This window comes from Oryctolagus cuniculus, chromosome 18 (assembly GCF_964237555.1).
Source record: "Oryctolagus cuniculus chromosome 18, mOryCun1.1, whole genome shotgun sequence".
Taxonomy (NCBI): domain Eukaryota; kingdom Metazoa; phylum Chordata; class Mammalia; order Lagomorpha; family Leporidae; genus Oryctolagus; species Oryctolagus cuniculus.
In genome coordinates, this window is record NC_091449.1 from 16942732 (window position 1) to 16965066 (window position 22335).

Here is a 22335-nt window from a genome sequence, read left to right on the forward strand (position 1 = left end):
GCGCTGGCACACCGGGTTCTAGTCCCGGTCAGGGTGCCGGATTCTGTCCCGGTTGCCCCTCTTCCAGGCCAGCTCTCTGCTATGGCCAGGGAGTGCAGTGGAGGATGGCCCAAGTCCTTGGGTACTGCACCCCATGGGAGACCAGGAGAAGCACCTGGCTTCTGGCTTCGGATAAGCGCGGTGCGCCGGCCGCGGCAGCCATTGGAGGGTGAACCAACGGCAAAAGGAAGACCTTTCTCTCTGTCTCTTTCTCTCTCACTGTCCACTCTGCCTGTCAAAAAAAAAAAAAAAAAAAAGGAGTGGATATAAGCAAATAAGCTACATTCACACCTGCCTCAAATTTTTCAATAAATAATTTAAAATAGGGGCTAGCACTGTGGGGTAGTTGGTAAAGCTGCCACCTGCAGTGCCAGCATCCCATATGGGACCTGCTCAAGTCCCAGCTGCTCCACTTCTGATCCAGCTCTCTGCTATGGCCTGGGAAAGCAGTGGAGGATGGCCCAAGTCCTTGGGCCCCTGCACCCATGTGGGAGACCTGGAAGAAGCTCCTGGCTCCTGGCTTTGGATCAGCACAGCTATAGATGTTGCAGCTACTTGGGGAGTGAACCAGTGATGGAAGACCTCTTTCTGTCTCTCTCTGCCACTGCCTCAGTAACTCTACCTTTTAAATAAATATTTTTTAAAAGACAATAATAAGCAACATCATAATGAAATAATAAAAAGTTAATCATAGATTATTTAAAGGAAAATGAAGGATACTATATCATTTTTTTCCTTTAAGTAAATTTTAAAATGGATTTATTTATTTGGAAGGCAGAGTGCCAGAGACAGAAAGACAGAAATCTATCTGCTGGTTCACTCCCCAAAATGGCTGCAACAGCGAGGTGTCAGTCAGGCCTAAGCCAGGAGCCAGGAACTCCATTCTAGTCTCCCATGTGGTGGCAGGGACCCATGTACCTGGGCCATCTTCCATTGCCTTCCCATAAGCATTAGCAGGAAACTGGATCAGAACAGAGCAGCCAAGACTTGAACTGGCACTCTGATACCTGTTGCCAATGGTGCAAGTAGCAGCTTAAACTGCTGAGCTACAATGCCAACCCCCTTTAAAGTAATTTTTTAAAAATAAATCATGGATTTTTTTCTTAAATACTGTATAAAAATCTTAAAATCATGGGTTTGCATAACATTAGAGAATTTAAGCCTTAAGTTCATCATTATGTCATTTTATATTTTTTCCTTGTTTTCACAAATTCTGTTATAAGTTATTTTCTCAGCTATATGACAGTAATCTTATGGATATACCAAATTTAATAACAGAGTTCAGAAAGTAAAACACTTACATTGGACAAATACCTCTTAAACCTTCTCTAATTCTGGGAGAATATAATGATGTAACATTTATACATCTTCATGATTTTCTTATAAGTATTGTATACCTTTCTTGATTCTGAGATAAAAGATACTGCTGTAGAATAAACCAGAGTGGGGCTGGCATTGTGGTACAGAGGGTCTTGCAATGCCAGCATCCCATATGAGCACCAAGTCGTATCCTGGCTGCTCCACTTCCAATCCAGCTCTCTGCTATGGCCTGAGAAAGCAGTACAAGACAGCCCAAGTGCCTGGGCCCCTGTACCCACGTGGGAGACCTGGAAGAAGCTCCTAGCTCCTGGCTTTGGATTGGCATAGCTCCGACTGTTGCAACCATTTGGGAAGTGAACCAGCAGATGGATGACCTCTCTCTCTCTCTCTCTCTCTCTCTCTCTCTGCCTCTCTGTAACTCTGCCTTTCAAATAAATAAATAAAAATATATTTTAAAGATTTATTTTATTTATTTGAAAGGCAGAGTTACAGAGAGAGGTAGAGACAGAGAGAGAGGTCTTCCATCCGCTGGTTCACTCCCCAGATGGCCCCAACAACAGAGCTGCGCTGATCCAAAGCCAGGAGCCAGGAGCTTCTTCCGGGTTTCCCACATGGGTGCAGGGGCCCAAGGACTTGGGCCATCTTGTACTGCTTTCCCAGGCCATAGCAGAGAGCTGGATATGAAGAGGAGCAGCCGGGACCAGAATTGGCGCCCATATGAGATGCCGGTTCTCAGGCCAGGGCGTTAACCCACTGTGACACAGCCCCAGCCCATAAATAACAACATTTAAAAAAATATATTAAAAAAGGCCAGCGCCATAGCTCACTAGGCTAATCCTCCACCTTGCGGCGCTGGCACACGGGGTTCTAGTCCTGGTCGGGGCGCCAGATTCTGTCCCGGTTGCCCCTCTTCCAGGCCAGCTCTCTGCTGTGGCCCGGGAGTGCAGTGGAGGATGACCCAAGTACTTGGGCCCTGCACCCCATGGGAGACCAGGATAAGTACCTGGCTCCTGCCATTGGATCAGCACAGTGCGCTGGCCGCAGTGGCCATTGGAGGGTGAACCAACGGCAAAGGAACACTTTTCTTTCTGTCTCTCACTGTCCACTCTGCCTGTCAAAAAAATATATATATTAAAAAAAAAAAAAAAAAAAAAACAAAACAAGAAGCAAGAAACAACAACTTACATGGGCCATGATTTTAGAATCAAAAGAATTGGTTGGTCTTCCTTAAGATTTCTCCTGGAGAAGCCAAGTTCTGAGAAGCCTGAATTGGGCAAGAAAAAATGAGACAATGAAATCAAAATATATAAATGAATAATCTTTTTTTCTCAATTCTTGCTTACAAATATCTCCCCCAAACACTTCCCTCACCTTCCCCATACACATCCTCACCACACCAAGGAAACATGCTCTATAGGGATGGACACGAGGCAGTATTCCTGAATTAGAATTCATGTCCAGCACTTCAATAAGAGAGATTTAAAAAAAAAAGATTTATTTTATTTATTTTAAAGAGCTACACAGAGAGAGAAGGAGAGAGAGAGAGGAGGAAGAAGGGAGGGAGAGAGGGAGAGAGAGAAAGTGTTCCATCCACTGGTTCACTCCCCAGTTGGCCACAATGGCTGGAGCTGCGTCGATCTGAAGCCAGAAGCTTCTTTCAGGTCTCCCACGCGGGTGTAGGGACCCAGAGACTTGGGCCATCTTCTACTGCTTTCCCAGGTCATAGCAGAGCTGGCTCGGAAATGGAGCTGCCGGGACTCACTGCAGGTGGTGGCTTTACCTGCTACGCCACAGCGCCGGCCCCAAGAGTTTGTTGTTGTTGTTGTTGTTGTTTTAAAGATTTATTTATTTATTTATATGAAAGGCAGAGTTACAGAGAGACAGAGGCAAAGAGAGAGAGATAGAGAGGTCTCCCATCCACTGGTTCACTCTCCAAATGCCTGCAACAGCTGGAGCTGGGCCGATCTGAAGCCAGGAGCCAGGAGCTTCTTCCAGGTCTCCCATGAGGATGCAGGGGCCCAAGGACTTGGGCCATCTTCTACTGCTTTTCCAGGCTACCGCAGAGAGCTGGATCAGAAGTGGAGCAGCCAGGGCTCGAACTGTTGCCCATATGGGATCCCAGCGCTGCAGGTGGCAGCTTTACCTGCTATGTCACAGTGCTGGTCCTGTCAACAAGAGAGTTTTGGGCCAGTCCTACGACAAGAATGCTTCTAAGTCTGAGGCTTGGATTCATAACTGCCCAGAATAGATGCTCCTTCCTTAAATCTCACCATTCAAAAAGAAGCACATGATTCAGAGCTGACCATCTTCATGGCCGCAGGCCTTTCTGGCCTCCCCAAACTTGAAGACAAAAGACAGGAGAGACCAGATGGTTCATGAAACAAAATTGGCCCATCCATGTAGTTCTGTAAACACAGTTCCAATGAAACACAATCATGCCCATTTGCTTACTCTTGTCTATGACTACTTTCAGAAAGCTATGCAGCCAAGTTGAATAGTTATAATGGAGATTTTATGGCCCTAAAGCCTAGACTATTTACTATTTGGGCCTTTATTTTTTATTTATTTATTTATTTATTTTTTGACATCCAGAGTTAGACATTGAGAGAGAGAGAGAGAGAGAGAGAGAGAAAGAGAGAGAGAGAGAGAAAGATCTTCCTTTTTCTGTTGGTTCACCCCCAAGTGCTGCGCCGATCCGAAGCCAGGAGCCAGGCGCTTCCTCCTGGTCTCCCATGTGGGTGCAGGGCCCAATCACTTGGGCCATCCTCCACTGCCTTCCCGGACCACAGCAGAGAGCTGGACTGAAAGAGGAGCAACTGGGACAGAATCTGGTGCCCCGACTGGGACTAGAACCCGGGGTGCTGGCGCCGCAGGCCGAGGATTAGCCTGGTGAGCTGCTGCGCCGGCCTGGACCTTTATTTAAAATAAAGTTTAGGTTGGTGCTGTGGCATCATGGGTAAAGCCGCCACCCGTGATACTGTCATCCCATGTGTGCATCAGTTTGTATACTGTTTGCTCCACTTCCAATCCAGCTCCCTGCCAATGGCCTGGGAAAAGCAGCAGAAGGTATCTTTTTTTTTTTAAGATTTATTTATTTATTTGAAAGTCAAGAGTTATTCAGAGAGAGGAGAGGCAGAGAGAGAGAGAGAGAGAGAGAGGTCTTCCATCCAATGGTTTACTTCCCAATTGGCCACAATGGCTGGAGCTCTGCCGATCCAAAGCCAGGAGCCAGGAGCTTCTTCTAGGTCTCCCACCTGGGTGTAGGGGCCCAAGGACTTGGGCCATCTTCTCCCAGGCCATAGCAGAGAGCTGGATTGGAAGTGGAGCAGCCGGGTCTCGAACCAGTGCCCATATGGGATGCTGGCACTTCAGGCCAGGGCATTAACCCGCTGTGTCACAGCATTGGCCCCAGAAGGTATCTTCATACAGTGTGTGATTTGAGGACATGTAACAAAATTGACTCATAAAAACATGTCATATAAAATGACACAAATGCTCCTCTCCATTCCTGTGTCAGGCGGGCAGACTCTGCAACCACTGAATGGGAGTGTGGACACATGCCCATCACTCTTTTCACATGTTGCTAGGGGGAGTTATGGCCCCATGAGCCTCCACGGCAGAAGGGCAGAGAGTACAGGGAGGCTGTAAGGAGAGAGGGTGTGAGCCTGAGAGTGTGACTCGCTCCTGTCCAGCATCCAGCTAGATGCCACGGGTGCCCTCCCCACTTGTGCTCCCCTGCCAGTCAGTAGGCCCTCCTCAATTCTGCATGAGGATTTTGCTCGTCACATCATGACCTTGACTGGAGTCACCAAGAAAGGCCCCATTGAGCTAGGGAGGTGGGCATGAAGGTGAACACTGGACATCCCAATTCTCAGGACTCTCTTTATCAAATTAATAATAGATTTCAAGTATATTAAAAACATCAGTTCACTTAAAAAAAAAAAAAAAAGACAAGGCAGAATGGTTGTTCCTAGGGTAAGCATGATTGAGAACTCAATCGGCATGTTCTGCCCACCCCTCACCTGAAACAGTCATGTACAGTTTCAGTTTTGTTTCCCAGCCCGAATCCTTTGCTTTCTTAAACACACATGAGCAAGGGCTTACACACAAATGTATGGATACAGACACACACACACACACACACACACACACACAGAACAGCTGGAGGAGGGAGCTTAATTCACCTAACAAATAATAGCTGGAGAGAGCGTGGGCCATTCCCCATTTGTGAGCCAAGAGCAGTTCAGCCTCATCCCGCTGGGCCCAGTGGGGCTGGTAGGTGAGGAAGAAAGGCAGTGAGAGCCTTATTCAGGGTACAGAAAATGAGGAAACAGCAGGACAGTGTAGGCCAGGAGGTGGGACATGAATTTTGACAAGGAGCTGGAAGAGTGAGGGCAGAGTTGGCCAGAGCTGAGCCTCACTCCTGAGCTTCCTGGCTTCCAGCCCCAGGAATCCCAGTTTCCTGTGTCCCATGCTTTGCCTCTCACTCCTCCTCCCATTCAACCAAATGACAGGGCAAAGGCCCATGCAGGTGCAGGTTTTCTTCAGGGTCAGTTCTAATCACGTGTCTTCCAATCATCAAATACACCAGCCATGCTCACGACAGATAGCTCCCCGATGCCAGGGTACAGCTAAGTGAACGGAGACTGTCCTGAGCTTATGACACATTTGATTGGTAGTGTTTAGTTTGTGAGAATGGAGGTAAGGCAGATAACTGGCCTCCCACTCTCAGAGCCAGGAATGGGCCCCACCAGGGGCCCCAGTGACTATAGGACACCCCAGAAGGAAGGGAAAGACCTCAAAATTGGGCACTTAGTTCTTGGAAAAGACCACGAGGGGTGCCAGGGAATTGGGGAGCGCCAACCCTCTTGAAGTTCGAGCCCAGGTCTTGGTCCCAGGACCCTCTTCCCACTACTGCATATCTTCATTGCCTTCTCCCCTATGTGCTTGACAATATTGTTGAAGGTCTCCTTCCTTTTGGACGGAAAGCTGAAGACATTGACATTTTTGGTCTTTCTGTTACTTTTTTTTAAAAGATTTTATTTATTTGTTTGAGAGACAGTTACAGAGAGAGGGAGAGACAGAGAGAAAGGTCTTCTTTCTGCTGGTTCATTCCCCAAATGGCTGTAACAGCTGGAGCTGAGCTAATCCGAAGCCAGGAGCCAAGAGCTTCTTCCGGGTCTCCCACAAGGGTGCAAGAGCCCCAGGACTTGGGCCATCTTCTACTGCCTTCTCAGGACATAGCAGGGAGCTGGATCAGAAGAGGAACAGCCGGGACTTGAACCAGTGCCCATATGGGATGCCAGCACAGCAGGCAGTGGCTTTACCTGCTCTGCCACGGTGCCAGACCCTTGCTGCGTTTTTTTTAATGGCTTTGTGGATTTCTACAAACATTTCTACCTTAAAGTTGACCAAGAGGAGATGGAAAGGCCAGCCTCAAGTAGATCCAGAGCTGTACACAGTAGTATGTACCATAGTAGTATGGTAATTGGTGCTAAGGTTCACATCAGCCACAAAGTCACGGAAGCTGATGGTGGAGATGGTGATGAAGGAGTAGTAGAGGCACTCGACTGGTAGGGGCACTCATATTCAGTCACCATGAACATGAAGGGTGGGATCACCAGATGAACTAGGAAGCTCTACACCTTGAAGACGGCCATGTATATTATCTGTGCCACCCACAGACTCATGTCTTTCCTGGTGAGGAACTGGCCTGGGCTATTGGCACATCCCTGGAAGAACTTGCCCAAGGTGTTGACCCACATGAGGCAGAACAGCAGCCCAAGGGACCACAGAAGAGACACCTAGCAGTAGTCTTTGGTGCCACATTGGCATAGCCAATGGTGGTGGTGATAGCTGGCTGCAAAAACCCTTGCACTGGCCCAGTTCCTGCTGTTGATAGTCTGGTTCCTTGTGATGACCACACTCTGTCCTATTGCATCAGATACCAGCTGCAGCATATTATCCGGGCTCACTTGGCCCAGGCACAGAAACCCCTGTGCAGATGCAGCTTCTGTGCATAGTAATTTTTCTTGGTCTCCTTCCATTATCATTTCCAAGATCCCTGCCTGGATGGCCAGGTAGAAGATGATGGCTGAGGGGAGCAGAGCCTCAGTCCACATGGTTCTGGAGCAGCCACTTCCTAGACAAACCTCCTCATCACCAACTCCTGATCCACCCACCCGCCAGCCTCTGCAAACAACCTTTTGACTTTGGAGCTCTGCATACTTAATACCTGTTCCTGCCAAGGCTGTTCTTTGAGCAAAGTTGCTCAAAGTTGGCCACTGAGCAAGAGGAATTTTGCAGGGAGCTATTCATGGGGGCAGAAATGGGTGAAAATTAAAGGGGCTGAGGGAAATGTCAGGGCATACAGAGTGAGTGAACTGAAGGCCTGACTTTGGGAAGATACATATGCTGCTTTTCTGCATACCACAAGCAGCATTCCTTATTCTTTTTTTTTTTTTAAAGATTCATTTATTTATTTGAAAGGCAGAGTTACAAAAAGGCACAGGCAGAGAGAGGTCTTCCATCTGCTGGTTCACTCCCCAAATGGCCACAATGGCCGGAGTTGGGCTGATCTGAAGTCAGGAACACAGGAGCTTCTTCTGGGTCTCCCATGCGGGTGCAAGGGCCCAAAGACATGGGCCATCTTGTGCTGCTTTCCAGGCCATAGCAGAGAGCTGGATCAGAAGCGGAGCAGCTGGGACTTGAACCAGCGCCCATATGGGATGCAGGCACTGCAGGTGACGGCTTTACCTGCTATGCCACAGCACCAGCCCGCATTCTTCTTCTTCTCCTCCTCCTCCTCCTTCTTCTTCTTTTTTTTTTTTTTTTTTTTTTTTTTTTTTTTTTTTGACAGGCAGAGTTAGCCAGTGAGAGAGAGAGACAGAAAGAAAAGTTTTCCTTTCTGTTGGTTCACCCCCAAAATGGCTGCTATGGCCGGCGTGCTGCGCCGATCTGAAGCCAAGAGCCAGGTGTTTCCTCCTGGTCTCCCACGCGGGTGCAGGGCCCATGGACTTGGGCCATCCTCCACTGCCTTCCTGGGCCACAGCAGAGAGCTGGCCTGGAAGAGGGGCAACCGGGACACAATCCGGCGCCCCAATTGGGACTAGAACCCGGGGTGCCGGCGCCGCAGGTGGAGGATTAGCCAAGTGAGGCGCGGCGCCGGCCCTCATTCTTCTTTTTAAAGGTAGGTATTTACAGCTTAGATTTCCCTCTGAGCACTTTCCCTTAATCCTACCATTTGAGTTATATTGTTTTTGTTTTCATTTACTTCAAAGTATTTACTAATTTCACATGTAATTTCTTTTACTGATTTATTTAGTCTAAAATGCTTATTTCAAAGGCAGACTTATACATCCCCTCTCCCCCCCCCCCCACACACACACAGGAGAAGAGGGATGGGAGGGAGGGAGGGAGAGAGGGAGATAGAGAGAGAGAGATGGATCTTACACCCACTGGTTCAGGCTCTAAATGCAGGCAATAGCTAGGTCACAGCCAGGCCTAAGCCAGACTTCTGGAACTCCATCTTGGTCTCCACATGGATAGCAGAGGTTCAAGCACTTGAGTCATCATCTTCTGCCTCCCAGGCTACCTTAGCAGTGGGGGGTTGGAAGCAGAGTAGCTAGGACTCAAATTGGCACTCTGATAGGGGATGCAGGTGTCTCAGGCAGTGGCTTAACTCACTGCACTATAACAATCACACATGATCTCATTTTAAAACATTTCAGTACCCTCAAAAGAAACCTCACACGACTGTAATGTTTCTAACTCTACACTCTGGCAACTGCTAATTTATTTCTACATAGATACCTTTTCTGGGTATTCCATACAAATGGAATCATAATCTATGGCCTTTTGTGTCTTACTTCCTTCACATGTGTAATGGTTTTGAGGTTTATCAATTTCTGTCCAAATCTATTTAAATCACTTACACATTATTCAGATAGTTCAACATTAAAACCTTAGTTATTGAGATTTTCCTATCAAATTTGAAAATTCTTTGTATATTTTGGATATGTCATATATTGAATATGATATTTTTCAATTTTTTTGTTTGTGGTTCGTGCTTACTCTCACACAAACATTTTAATTTTCATGATAAATTACCACTTTTGTTTTTAATTTGAGAGTGAGTGAGAGGGAGATCCCATTTGTTGATTCCCTGCCCTAAATATCTGCACTGGTCTCCAGCTACAGTTGAAGCTGGGCGCAGGTTTGTGTTCCGGCTGCTCCACTTCCAATCCAGCCCCCTGCTAACGCACCTGGGAAAAGCAGCAGCAGATGACCCAAGGCCTTGGGTTGCTGCACTCACGTGGGAGACCCAGAAGTTCCTGGCTCCTAGCTTGAGCCTGGCCCAGCCCTGGCTGTTGCAGCCATTTGGGGAGTAAACCAGCAAATAGAAGTTCTCTCTGTCTCTTCTCTCTCTCTGCAACTCTTTCTTTCAAATAAATAAAATAAATCTTAAAAAAAAAAAACTGAATTTAGGGGCCAGCACTGTGGCGCAGTGGGTTAAAGCCCTGGTCTGAAGTGCCAGCATCCTATATGGGTGCCAGTTCGAGTGCCAGCTGTTCCTCTTCTGATCCAACTCTCTGCTGTGGCCTGGGAAAGCAGTAGAAGATGGCCCAAGTCCTTGGGCTCCTGCACCTGTGTGGGAGACCTGGAAGAACTCCTGGCTCCTGGCTCCTGGCTTCAGATCAGTGCAGCTCCAGCCGTTGCAGCCATCTGTGGAGTGAACCAGTGGACAGACTTCTCTCTCTCTCTCTCTCTCTCTCTCTCTCTCTCTCTGTAACTCTTTCAAATAAATAAATCTTAAAAAAAAAAAAAAAACAGCTGGATTCATAGATTAATTGGGAAATTTCCCAGAAAAGTTGTGAAGGATTACTATGATTTCTTCTTTAGCCATGGAAGTTTGAGGGTATCTCAGTGCCAAAGACTTAAAAATTATTCTCTTTACTTATAGGTCTGTTCAGATTTTATATGAGGAACTTCAGAAAGCTCATGGAAAGTACAATAAAAGGCATGTTTATTTTGGCACAAAAAGTGTTTGAAATCCATTCATAAGGATTTTGCAATATGTATTTTTTCATGATCCTTTGAAGACCCCTCATATTATTCAGTTTGATAGCTTCTGTACTCCTAGGAATTTGTCTGTGTGATTTAGTAGTTGCATATACTTGCCATCAGTTGTTTATAATGATCTCATCATTTTAATTTTGTAAGGTTGGTAGTGATGTTCATTCATGATTTTAGAAGTCTTACTTCTTTTTCTTGGTCCATCTACCTAAAGGTTTTTCAGTTTTGTTGATTGTTTCATTTACTTTTTTGTTTGTTTGTTTGAAAGGCAGTTACAGAGAGGGAGAGAATGAATGCCATCACTTCCCTGAATGGCCACAAATGCCAGAGCTGGGCCAATCCGAAGCCAGGAACCTAGAGCTTCTCCTGGGTTTCCCACGCAGGCACAGGAGCCCAAGGACTTGGGCCATCTTCCACTGCTTTCCCAGGCCATAGAGCTGGATCGGAAATGGAGCAGCCGGGACTAAAACTGGTACCTATATGGGATGCTGGTGTTGCAAGGTGGTGGCTTTACCCGCTATACCACAGTGCCAGCCCCTGTTTTTCTATTCTTACCACATATTTAATGACTTAATGTAACAGAAATGTGTTCTTTTACAATTCTGGACATGAGAAGTCTCAAATGGGTCTCACAAGGAAATACCAATTTGTTACAGGGCGTCTTCCTTAAAGGGGCAAATTCATTTCCTCACCTTTGCCAGGTTCCACATACCATCCTCATTCTTTAGCTCATGGCCCTGAATCATTTGTTGTTCCCTCTTTCCATCATCACATGGCTTTCTTCCTCTTTGGGCTTTCTTGTTTTGCTTTGAAAGGACTTGTGATTACACTGAGAGCCCACCACCAGGTAATCATGAATAATCTCCTATCTGAAGATCCCTAATTTAGTTTTATCAGCAAAGCCTGTGGGGGCGGGAGTCCCTTAAAGAAACAGTAACATGTTCCAGTAATTAGAATGTGGCTATTCCTGTGTGTGTGTTTCCAGTTTATTACATTGTCTGTTTTAACTTCCTTTTGCCTGAAGAATTTCTTTCAATATTCTTTGTTAGGAAGTTCTGCTAGGAATTCATTCAGCTTTTTATCCAGAAATGTCTTTATTTTATTCAGTATTAGAAGATAGTTTTGCTGGATATGGGACTCCTAGTTGAGACTTTTTTCTCTCAGCACTTTTTTTTTTTTTTTTTTTTGACAGGCAGAGTTAGACAGAGGCAGAGAGAAAGGTCTTCCTTCCGTTGGTTCACCCCCCAATATGGCTGCTACGGCTGGCACACTTCGCTGATCCGAAGCCAGGAGCCAGGTGCTTCCTCCTGGTCTCCCATGTGGGCGCAGGGGCCCAAGCACTTGGGCCATCCTCCACTGCCCTCCCGGGCCACAGCAGAGAGCTGGACTGGAAGAGGAACAACTGGCACTGCAGCTCACTAGGCTAATCCTCTGCCTGCGGTGCTGGCACCCTGGGGTCTAGTCCCGGCTGGGCACTGGATTCTGTCTCTCAGCACTTTCAATGTATCATCCTGCTGCCTTCTGATCTCAGCTGTTTCTGTTGAGAAGTCAGTTATACTTTATTTTCTATTTGATGGGTTGTTTTACAAAGTGCTTCTTTCAAGCGTTTCCCTTTGTGCTGTCTTTCCAAAGGATGAATATGATATACCTATTTATTTTTGTGTTTATCTGACTTGGAATTAAATGGGGTTCATAAATATGCAGAATTAAAAATTTTCAACAAAATTAGGAATTTTTCAGCCATTATTTCCTCAAATATTTTACTGCTCTGACATACTCATTAAGTGTATGTTTTTATGTTTAATGCTATTCCACATGCACATATCTGTGAGACTTTTTAAAATTATTACTTGTTCATTCATTGTAGCCTTCAGTTTAGTCTAGTCTATATTGATCCATCTTAAAGTTCACTGGTTCTTTTCTCTGCCAATTTTAATTAGCTGTTGATACCCTATAGTGAATTTCTTCTTTCAATTATTTGAATTCTTTAACTTTACTAACATTCAATATTTGATGTATCATTATTATCATACTTTCTTATAATTCTTTTACAATGGGTTTCTTTATTTCTTTGAACATATTAATAATAGTTGTTTTAATCCTTGTCTGCTAAATCAACATCTGGTCCACCATATTCTAGTGCTTGCGGGCTCTTATTCTTGTCTATAGGTCATGTCTTAAAACTTTGTTGAAAACTGGTTATTTTAGGTAATATATTATAATATTTCTGGATTCTAATATTCCTTCTCTTCCTCTGAAAATTATTCTTCCTGCTTTTTCTAAATGAAAAACCAAATAGATGCTGGATTATCTGGTTATACCAGTCTCATTTGTATCTAATATTTTTTAGACAAAAATGTCAGGCATAAATAATACTGCCCCAAATACACTGATGGTGGGAATGCAAATATACAGCCACTTTGTAAAAATACTTTGGTAGTTTCTTATAAAATTAAACATATACAATACCATATAATTTAGCAAGTCTCCTCATTCACACAAAAATCTACAGTGAATATGTACAGAAGCTTTATTCATCACAAAAAAACTGGAAATACTCAGATGTCCTTCAATAGAGAAATGGATAAACAAACTATGTAATATTCATACAACTGAAAATGACTCAGCAACTGAAGGAATGGACTTTTGATTCATGCAACAATAGGAATGAATTTAGAATGCATTTTCCTAAGTGAAAGAAGCCAGACCCCAAAGTCTACATTTTACATAATTCCATTTATATGCCATGGGATAAAAACAAAATGCCAGGAATTAAAAAGATCAGTGGTAGCCAAGGGTTAAGGATAGTGTAGTTTACTATAAAGGGGCAGTAAAGGGAATCTTGGCAGTGAGTTAAACTGTTCTGTTTTATATTGTGGTAGTAAATATATAACTCTATGTATCTGTCAAAAGACATAGGCCTGTACAACACAAAGAATACATTTTATTGTATATAAAATTCTTTATTGCATATAAATTTTAAAAAATTAACCATGATGTCAGGGGATCTCAAGCTGGCATGCAGATGGCAATGCACCTGACTCACAGAGTGGCAATCACAATGAAGGAGATGGACAAGAAAAGACTCAATCTAAATAACTTTAGAAAACAGTGTTTTGTTTGGATGCTATAAGACTTAAGACAAAATAAATGTATACTGTATCTACCTGCTATTATTTGTTTCTCACTGGGTTAGCAGTTGTGAAACCAAATGTATACTTTCGTTGAACAAAAGAAGCTTTCTGTAGATATTGAGAGCCATGTTTCTCACTGGGGAAAGAAGTTAAAGTAAGCTAAAAGTGAATGCTAGAATGAACCCCGTATTAGATTGAAGTCAGGAGTATCAGAATAATCTCATTTTTTTACATAGATAGGTATGGATACAAAAATAAATATAATTATGTATGTACATGTAGGTTAGTATTCATGCATATATTTCCTAGTTTTATCTGCTAAGAGAAGCTGGAAACAGGGATACCTCAGTAGTAATGAGCATATTTACAGCCCCGACCTTAGTTCTTAAATGCCGTTCCCCAGTAAAAGGACATTGGTTTCTTAGAGAAGCAGTTGATTCCACAAAATGACGACGACGACGACGATGATGATGATGTGGTGGAACATGTCCAAAGGACACGGGAGTGAACATGAAAGAGCAGGAACAGTTTGACTGACAAATAAACATAACCGTAATATTGGGATATATGTAATATTTATTAAATAAGTTATATATTATTATATAATGAATAAATAGCTATACACTCATACAAATGCAAATGATTAACAAAATGGGACACACAACAATTCTTTACAAAAGAATTTCAATTACTAAATGTAGAATCAATGTGGAAAATAACCATCACTAGTATATCCCAGTAATCACTGTTGCAGATAAGATCCACTAATGGATGCTAAAATTAATGAATGAAACCTTAATGAGAAACAATGTATCTATATAGCCTCTAAATATTTATTAATTACAAAAAACAGTAATTTTACATTGGGGAAGCCAGGCAGACACCACCTGAACCATGTCATCACAATTAACATCACCAACAATAAGACATGTTGTACCTCCTGATATGATGTGCTGCGAACACACTGCTTGTGAGGTGTTCTTCCCCCCAAAATCTGTAACTTCAATCTAATCATGAGAAAACAGTAGGGAAATCCAAACTAGTAGATATTCTATAAAATACCAAATTTACTGACACATCCATAATTTTTTTCCTAGAAGCTTATAATGTTATCTTGTAACTTTAGGTCAGTAGTCTGTTTTGAATTAATTTTTTGGTAAGGTGTGTGTGTGTCAAAGTTCTTTTCGTTCTTTTTTCCTTCTGCATGTGGATTTTCAGTTATTCAACACCATTTGTTGAAAATACTGTCCTTTCTCCAATAAATTGCCTTTGCATCATTGTTAAAAATTACGTGTGAGTCTCTGTCTGTGGTCTGTATTCTGTTCTATTTATCTATATGAGGGTATGTTTAAAAGTTCATGGAAAATGGAATTAAATGACAAGTTTATTTTGGTACAAAATTTTTTTTTAAATCCATGCATACTTTTTCCATGACATGCATTTTTCCACCCCTCAGTATGTCTATTGTTTTCACCAATATGCTGTCTTGATTACTGTAGCTTTACAGTAAGTCTTGGAATTAAGTGAATCCTCCATTTTTTTTTCAGAATTGTATTAGCTGTTTTTCTCTGCCTTTCCATAAAATCTTACAACCAACTTGCTGACATCTATAAAAAAGATTGCTGTTATTTTGAGGTTGACCTGAGTCTACAGACCCCACACTGGAAAAAACTGACATTTTAAGTGTTGAATGCTCCAAACTATGAACAAAAATCTACACAAAAAATGTACTTATTTAGAGCTTTGATTTCTTTAATCAGTATTTTATAGCTTTTTGTATATAGATCCTGCACATAATTTGTTAGATATATCTCTAAGTATTTCACTTTTTGGGTTTTTATTGGAAAGGCACTATTCTTTGAAATTCAACTTTAGTACAAACAGTGACTGCCTTTTTTTTTTTTAAATTTTTTTGACAGGCAGAGTGGACAGTGAGAGAGAGAGAGACAGAGAGAAAGGTCTTCCTTTGCCGTTGGTTCACCCTCCAATGGCTGCCGTGGCTGGTGCGCTGCAGCCGGTGCACCGCGCTGATCCGATGGCAGGAGCCAGGTACTTCTCCTGGTCTCCCATGGGGTGCAGGGCCCAAACACTTGGGCCATCCTCCACTGCACTCCCTGGCCACAGCAGAGAGCTGGCCTGGAAGAGGGGCAACCGGGACAGAATCCGGTGCCCCGACCGGGACTAGAACCTGGTGTGCCAGCGCTGCAAGGCAGAGGATTAGCCTAGTGAGCCGCGGTGCCGGCCAGTGACTGCCTTTTTATGTCAATTTTGAATCATGTGCTCTTGCTAAACACACTTATTAATTCCGAAAGTTTTGTATTCTTTGAGATTTTCTACAAATCATGTTTAAATACTACTAATACTAATTTATACATTTCAGAACTTAGTCTAACGAATGCAATTCTTTTTAAATAACAATATTCTCAACAAGTTTCACAGAACAAAAGGTGATAATGACTGGCCAACCTCAGCAGTTAACAATCAAAGAGATATCATTCTGTATCATAAAACCAGTTCAAAAATTCTGCTCTGATAAAATGAGAAACAGAAAATGTTAACAGAGGCTCAATCTTATTACCATGTCCAATGAAAAGCATGTGAATATTTATAGTAACATCTTAATTTTGTTATTAAAAATTTGTCCCTCAAACTGTTTTTTTGTTTTGTGTGATACCTTAACTCCAGATAGCATTGCCTACATCTGCAAATTAATCTTAAACTTCCAAAAAAGTAATTCCAAATGGCTGTTTTACCTGTTGATGTGTTATTCTGGTCCTTGTCATGTTAAAAGGCTATTCATACTTGGACACTTTGTTAAATCAGATGCAGATTACGTGTACTTCTTATAAGCACAGAAGTAAAATAAAACTCATTACTAGGTTGGAGTCCTTTGTCTCCCTTAAATTGATTAAGATAATTCTGTATGTTTTCAGCTAGTACGAGAATAAGCAATCATGTTTGTAACTGAGAGCAAACAAGGGAATCAAGGAGCTGAAGTCAATGCCTAACATGTAACTGCTCTTGACCATCCTTCTGCTGCATCCTACCAATGGAATGAGACACTTTCACCACCAAGGTTCTTCGGTGAATGATCTCGATGCAGGTATGTGGCTTTTCAAGTTAAAGTCGATCAATGTATGCAAAAGAAACTGCAATGTGGTACAAACTGATGCTCAATAAATATGGTTCTACCTCTTTACTTCTCCACTAACAAATCAGTTTAGATATAATCCTTGCAAACATCCTTCAAATTAAAATATGAATGTGGTTCACATATAATTGAATAATCTGTTGAGAATTCTTGTTTATAACTATACAGTCTGGCATTACATCCTAATCATTTTTGCTTATGACTGCATCTTTAGCTGAATGTTATTCTATCAGTCTGATTATTTCCATATTATTGAGTGTAAATTGTGTACAGTTGAATACACAGCAGATGTATTCACTAATCTGTATATAATCTCGAATGGCTTGTTGCTTCTGGAAGCCTGTAAATGAAGGCAAATGATTGAGAATCAAGTAATTCTTTATACAGCTTTGACATTTGGCTTAATTTTCTTATCTACAAGTGCCAACAAAATTAATTTCACATTGTCATGGTTCTGGGTCTACAGAAAACCGAAGGAGAATGATCCAGAATCACCATATCATAAGAGCAGGTAATATTTACTGAGTGGGCACTGCTCTAAGGATTTTACTCTACTGGGGCTGGCACTGTGGCACAGCAGGTTAACACCCTGGCCTGAAGTGCTGGCATCCCATATGGGCACCAGTTCGAGTCCCGGCTGCTCCACTTCTGATCCAGCTCTCTGCTATGGCCTGGGAAAGCAGTAGAAGATGGCCCAAGTCCTTGGGTCCCTGCACCCACATGGGAGACCTGGAAGAAGCTCCTGGCTCCTGGCTTCGGATCAGCGCAGCTCCAGCCGATGCAGCCAATTGGGGAGTGAACCATCAGATGGAAGACCTCTCTCCCTCTCTCTCTGCCTCTCCTCTCTCTGTAACTCTGACTTTCAAATAAATAAGTAAATCTTTTTTTTTTTTTTAAGGATTTTACTCTATGGCAAAAGGAGGCTCAGCAAACTACCCAAGTTCACACACCTAGCAAGTGTCAAGGCTATGATTTTAAAACAAGTATTCAAGTCGTAGTCTTACTCTGTATCATATTGCTTCTCATATACCACACAAAAATGTGCCCTGAAATTCGTGCTGCCTAGCTACTAAAACAAAAATCCCATTATGAATTGAGGTTGGAAGAGCAGAGGGAATCTCTATCCTTGTTGGAACAGAGTTCTCTGCTCAAATACATCCCTACTCCGAAAAGCCTCAAAAAATAAAGTCCTTGTTAAGCCATCTACTTTACCTTGTTGTCTAACTCGACTCTGTGCAGAAGAGTAAGAATATGTGGTAAGTAACTGCAAGTAGGTATATCAGCCTGTAACAAATCACTGTCTAAAATAACGGTTTAGTATAATCCTGCAGATTTTATTTCTATACCATATGAATGCTTAGTAAAAAGAGCCAACAGGATTAAGTGAATTATTTGCAAAAACGGTTACATAACTAAGTAGACAGATACGGCAGCTGCACTGGGGAGTGGGATCGATGCCCTGAACCTGTGACATTCAGGTGGGAGGCAGACTTAGGGCTAGATCAAGGATGCTTCTTGGACAGGACAATTCAGGAGGACATCAGACTTGTCCATGTTTTCACAGAAGGAAGAGGAAACACAAGCTCACCTTTACTTTTCAGACGTGCAGCACTGGTTCTCCTCTCTCTCCAGAACAGCCTTCCTTGGGGGAAAGGAGGGATAGAGGGTGGGGGTGTGAGACACCTGGCCTTTATCGACGCCTGCTCAGAACCCAGCCTTTATGACGACGCCCGGCCCCGACTCCCCCGTGCCTACGCAGAGAACGTCTAGGTTCGCAGCTCTTCCAGCACCTCAGAGGCCACCCTTACGGCTGCCCTCCTAAACTCCCATCCCTGGCTTCCTCCTTGTTTTATTTTTTTCTCCGCAGCTGGGCCCCTGCGGAGGGGAGGACAGGGGTGCGCGGGGCCGCCCCCGCCAAAAACCGAGCCCCGTATCTAATTACCACCACACGACCTCAACCTCGCCCCACCCGTGCCGACCCTGGGGCGGACGTAGAGAGCAGGACTCTCGGGCCCCGGCAGCCTGATCGCGTCCTCAGCTCTCCCAATCCCATGCCCATGCCCCGCCGGGTCCACAGCTACCCCGACCGGGGCCCGCGGCCGCTCGAGTTCACGCTCACCATCCTCAGGCAGCGCAGAGAACCACCACTCCCCGAGGTCAGCGGCGCCAAGCCCGGGGATGCGCCTGTCGCAGCCCAGGGCACGCCCCGCACCTAAGAGCAGGTCCACGGGCGCAGAGGCTGCAGCCGACGGCGGCGGAGGCAGGCACTCAGCCTGGTAGGGATGAGCCGGCGAGTGACTGGCGCTGTCAAGAGCCCTTCGTGCCTGGAGGCCTCTGGGAAATGTAGGAAGGGCCCGGAAATGAGGCGCGGAGACTGCTGGGAGTTGTAGGCTCAGCGTGGCGGCCGCCCACAAAAAGGGGAAACAAGCGGGTGCCCACGCGGCCTGCTGGTGGCTGCTGGGCTGGGGCCCGGGTCCTGAGGCCGGCCCTCGAGAGGCGAGCTAGGATTGTGGGGCGCAACGCTCTGAGTGTGCCTCTGTTTGTGCGTGGGGCTCCGCCTGCGTGTCATCCTTTGGATGGTGTGCTTCATGGAGACCCCTCGGCGATTGCTGGCTGTCACGCCCAGCTCCGACACCTGACGTAGGCGGCTGTGCGGTGGCGGCTCGGTTCGTGACTCGGTTCGTGACGTGCCTGAGACTGTTTATCCATGCAGGCGTCGGCGCCCCAGGCGGGGCGGCTTTAATAGCCAGCGCTTCCGATTAGTGTTCTCCAGGGGACCGTGTATGAGGCTGGGTATGGCATTCTGATTAACCGCCGGTGGGTCAGGTGTGCCCTCAGGAGTGTGCAAAACTGGGAAAGGGAGAGGTTAAATTCGTCATTACTTAGAGACTGTTATACGAATGTGTGCCTGGACCCGTTCCAAGCCGTTGAAATGGCACGGCTCCATAGTAACATGCAAGGGAATAACTACTATACATATGTGTGTTACTTTTTCCCTCTACTTGGCCCTTGCCAAGTTTCACTCTGAGTTTCCTGCTTCTGAACATGAAATCTTGGATGAGTCCAATGGCTGCCTCAATCACTCTTAGGTAATAACTTTTAAAATGTTATTTTAACTATTTTAGCTAAAAGAGGAGACGTTTTAGTGGTTAAATAATTAATATGACCCGTTTAATGATAACATCAGAATTCATTTAGGGGTCAGCGCTGTGGCATAGCGGGTTAAGCCACCGCCTACATCATTGGTATCCCATATGGGCAGTGGTTCCAGTCCCGGCTGCTCTGCTTCCGATTCAGCTCATTGCTAATGCGCCTGGGAGAGCAGCAGAGGAGTGCCCAACTGCTTGGGCCCCTGCAGCCACCTGAGAGGCCCGGATAAAAACTGGCTCTGGCTTCAGCCTGGCCCAGCCCCGGTTGTTGTAGTCATTTGGGATGCGAACCTGCAGATGGAAGATCTCTCCCTCTCTCCCTGTAATGCTTTCAAATAAATAAAATAAATCTTAAAAGAAAAGAATTCATTTAAAGCAAGCACATCCCATCCTCTGCCCTCACTTCCAAATATAGTTGTATCACAATGGTTAAAGTAATATTTGGCTTATATCATAAACACACAATTTTGCCTCAGAGCCAAGTATATTTTTTCATATTTTTATTTATCCTGAATTTAATAAACTTATTTTGTATTTACATTTACTTTGCTGTCTTGTATTTGTTCCTATTGCTACCTCTTCCCAAATGTTACAACAAATACATCAAACTCGTTGCAATGTTTTTTCTAAGTGTCAGACTTTTCTGGTGTCTTTGTTTCCTTTGCAGAATCCTTCCTTCCTCCCTCCCTCCTTTCCTTCCTTTCTTCCTCTCTCTCTCTCTCTCTTTCTTTCAAGACTTATTTATTTATTTGAAAGTCAGAGTTACACAGAAAGAGAAGGAGAGGCAGAGAGAGAGAGGTCTTTCATTTGCTGGTTCACTCTCCAGTTGGTGGCAACGGCCGGAGCTGCGCTGATCCGAGGCCAGGAGCTTCTTCCGGGTCTCCCACGTGGGTGCAGGGGCCCAAGGACTTGGGTCATCCTCCACTGCTTTCCCAGACCATAGCAGAGAGCTGGATCAGAAGTGGAGCAGCCGGGACCAGAACTGGGGCCCTTATGGGATGCCAGCACTGCCTGCAGCAGCTTTACCTGCTGTGCCACAGTGTCAACCCCTGCAGAATCTCTTTCACAGCTCTCCTAGTTTTAGCTCCAGTTTGGATTGTAGAATTGTTTGAGGACTCCATTTCTCCCTTTTGCTCACTGGATTCCTGTGTCCCAAGTCCTTATTGTGCCTAATTCTCATTTTTTGCTGACTTCCTCTGTTTAACAGCTCCCCTAAAGGCATGACTTTCAAGTAAATGTTTAAGCTCTGAGTTGTCTGACAATGTGTTTATTGCCTTAGTACTATTTTCTAGGGTGAGCATTCCATAAATCAAAATTTAAAGGCATTATTTGAAAATCTTAAAATAGTTGTCTTTATTTATAAAGACTCTTGTCATCTGTTTGCCATTTGTGGATAATCTTGTGTTCCCAATCCTCCTGGAAATGTTTAGGTTCTCCTGTATTCCCAGTATACTGAAATTTCATGATTTTGTGCCTTGGTGTGGATCTTTAACAATTTTTTAGGTTGGCTACCAGGTGGGCACTCTTAATCTAAACATTCATGTAATTGTGGGTTGGGAAATTTGTATGTCTTTTTCTTTATTTCCTTCTCCCTCTCATTGGAATTTATAATATTTGTTTGAATTCTTTTACAGTTTGAACCTGTAATTTTTTCTCTTGTATTCTATCTAGCAATTTTATTTATTTATTGAAAGTCAGAATTGCAAAGAGAGAGGGAGGGAGGGTGGGAGGGAGGGGGGGGAGAGAGAGAGAGAGAGAGAGAGAGAGAGAGAGAGAGAATCGTCCATTGGCTGGTTTACTCCCCAAGTGACCGCAACAGCCAGGGCTGGGCCAGGCGCCAAAAGCTTCTTCAGGGTCTCCCATGTGGGTGCAGGGGCCCAAACACTTGGGACAGCCTCTGGTGCTTTCCCAGGGGCATTAGCAGGGATCAGAAGCAGAGCAGCCAGGACTGGAAATGGTGCCCATAGGCATGCCTGCCACAGCATTGGCCATATAGCAATTTTATTAGCTTCCAATTGTATTTGAGTTATGCATCATATGGTTAATTCCCTATACCTCTTTGCCAGATTTTACCTTTTCCTTCTTAGTGAATACTACCATTTGGATATGGTTTGAGGGTTCACATGTGGGAAGCTTGGTCCTCAGGGAAGCAATATTAAGAGATGGTGAAGCCAATGGGGTCAGTGTTGTGGTGCCTGACTTAGAACCCCGTATCAGGTTGCCAGATTGAATGCCAGCTACTCTCCTTCCAATCCAGCTTCCTGATAATACACCTGAGAAGGCAGTGGAAGACGGTCCATGTGGGATGGAGTTCCAGTGCTTGATTTCAGCCTGACCCAGACCTGGCCGTTGTGGTCATTTGGGGAGTGAAACCAGTGTTTGCAAGGTGTTCTCTATCCCCTCTCCCTCTCTGCCATTCTGTCTTCCAAACGGAGAGAGAGAGAGAGAGAGTGGAGCCTAGTAGTGG

At 44.4% G+C, this 22335-nt stretch overlaps 1 protein-coding gene across 2 annotated transcripts in view; it reads right to left on the bottom strand.

The window, feature by feature from the left end:
* The window catches only part of ZNF540 (zinc finger protein 540), a 41412-nt gene extending 20587 nt beyond the window's left edge, over window positions 1-20825 (bottom strand). Inside the window, exons 1-3 of one of the 2 annotated variants that reach the window (XM_002711482.5) lie at window positions 18839-20825; window positions 18308-18357; window positions 2545-2623 (exon numbers count right to left, since the gene is read on the bottom strand). In XM_002711482.5, coding sequence (XP_002711528.2) covers window positions 2545-2553 — 9 coding nt within the window. In that variant the 5' untranslated portion in view covers window positions 2554-2623; window positions 18308-18357; window positions 18839-20825. Of the gene's footprint in view, window positions 1-2544; window positions 2624-18307; window positions 18362-18838 lie in introns of both variants that reach the window. The other variant, XM_008257228.4, reaches the window with a different exon arrangement.
* Window positions 20826-22335: the final 1510 nt, after the last annotated feature.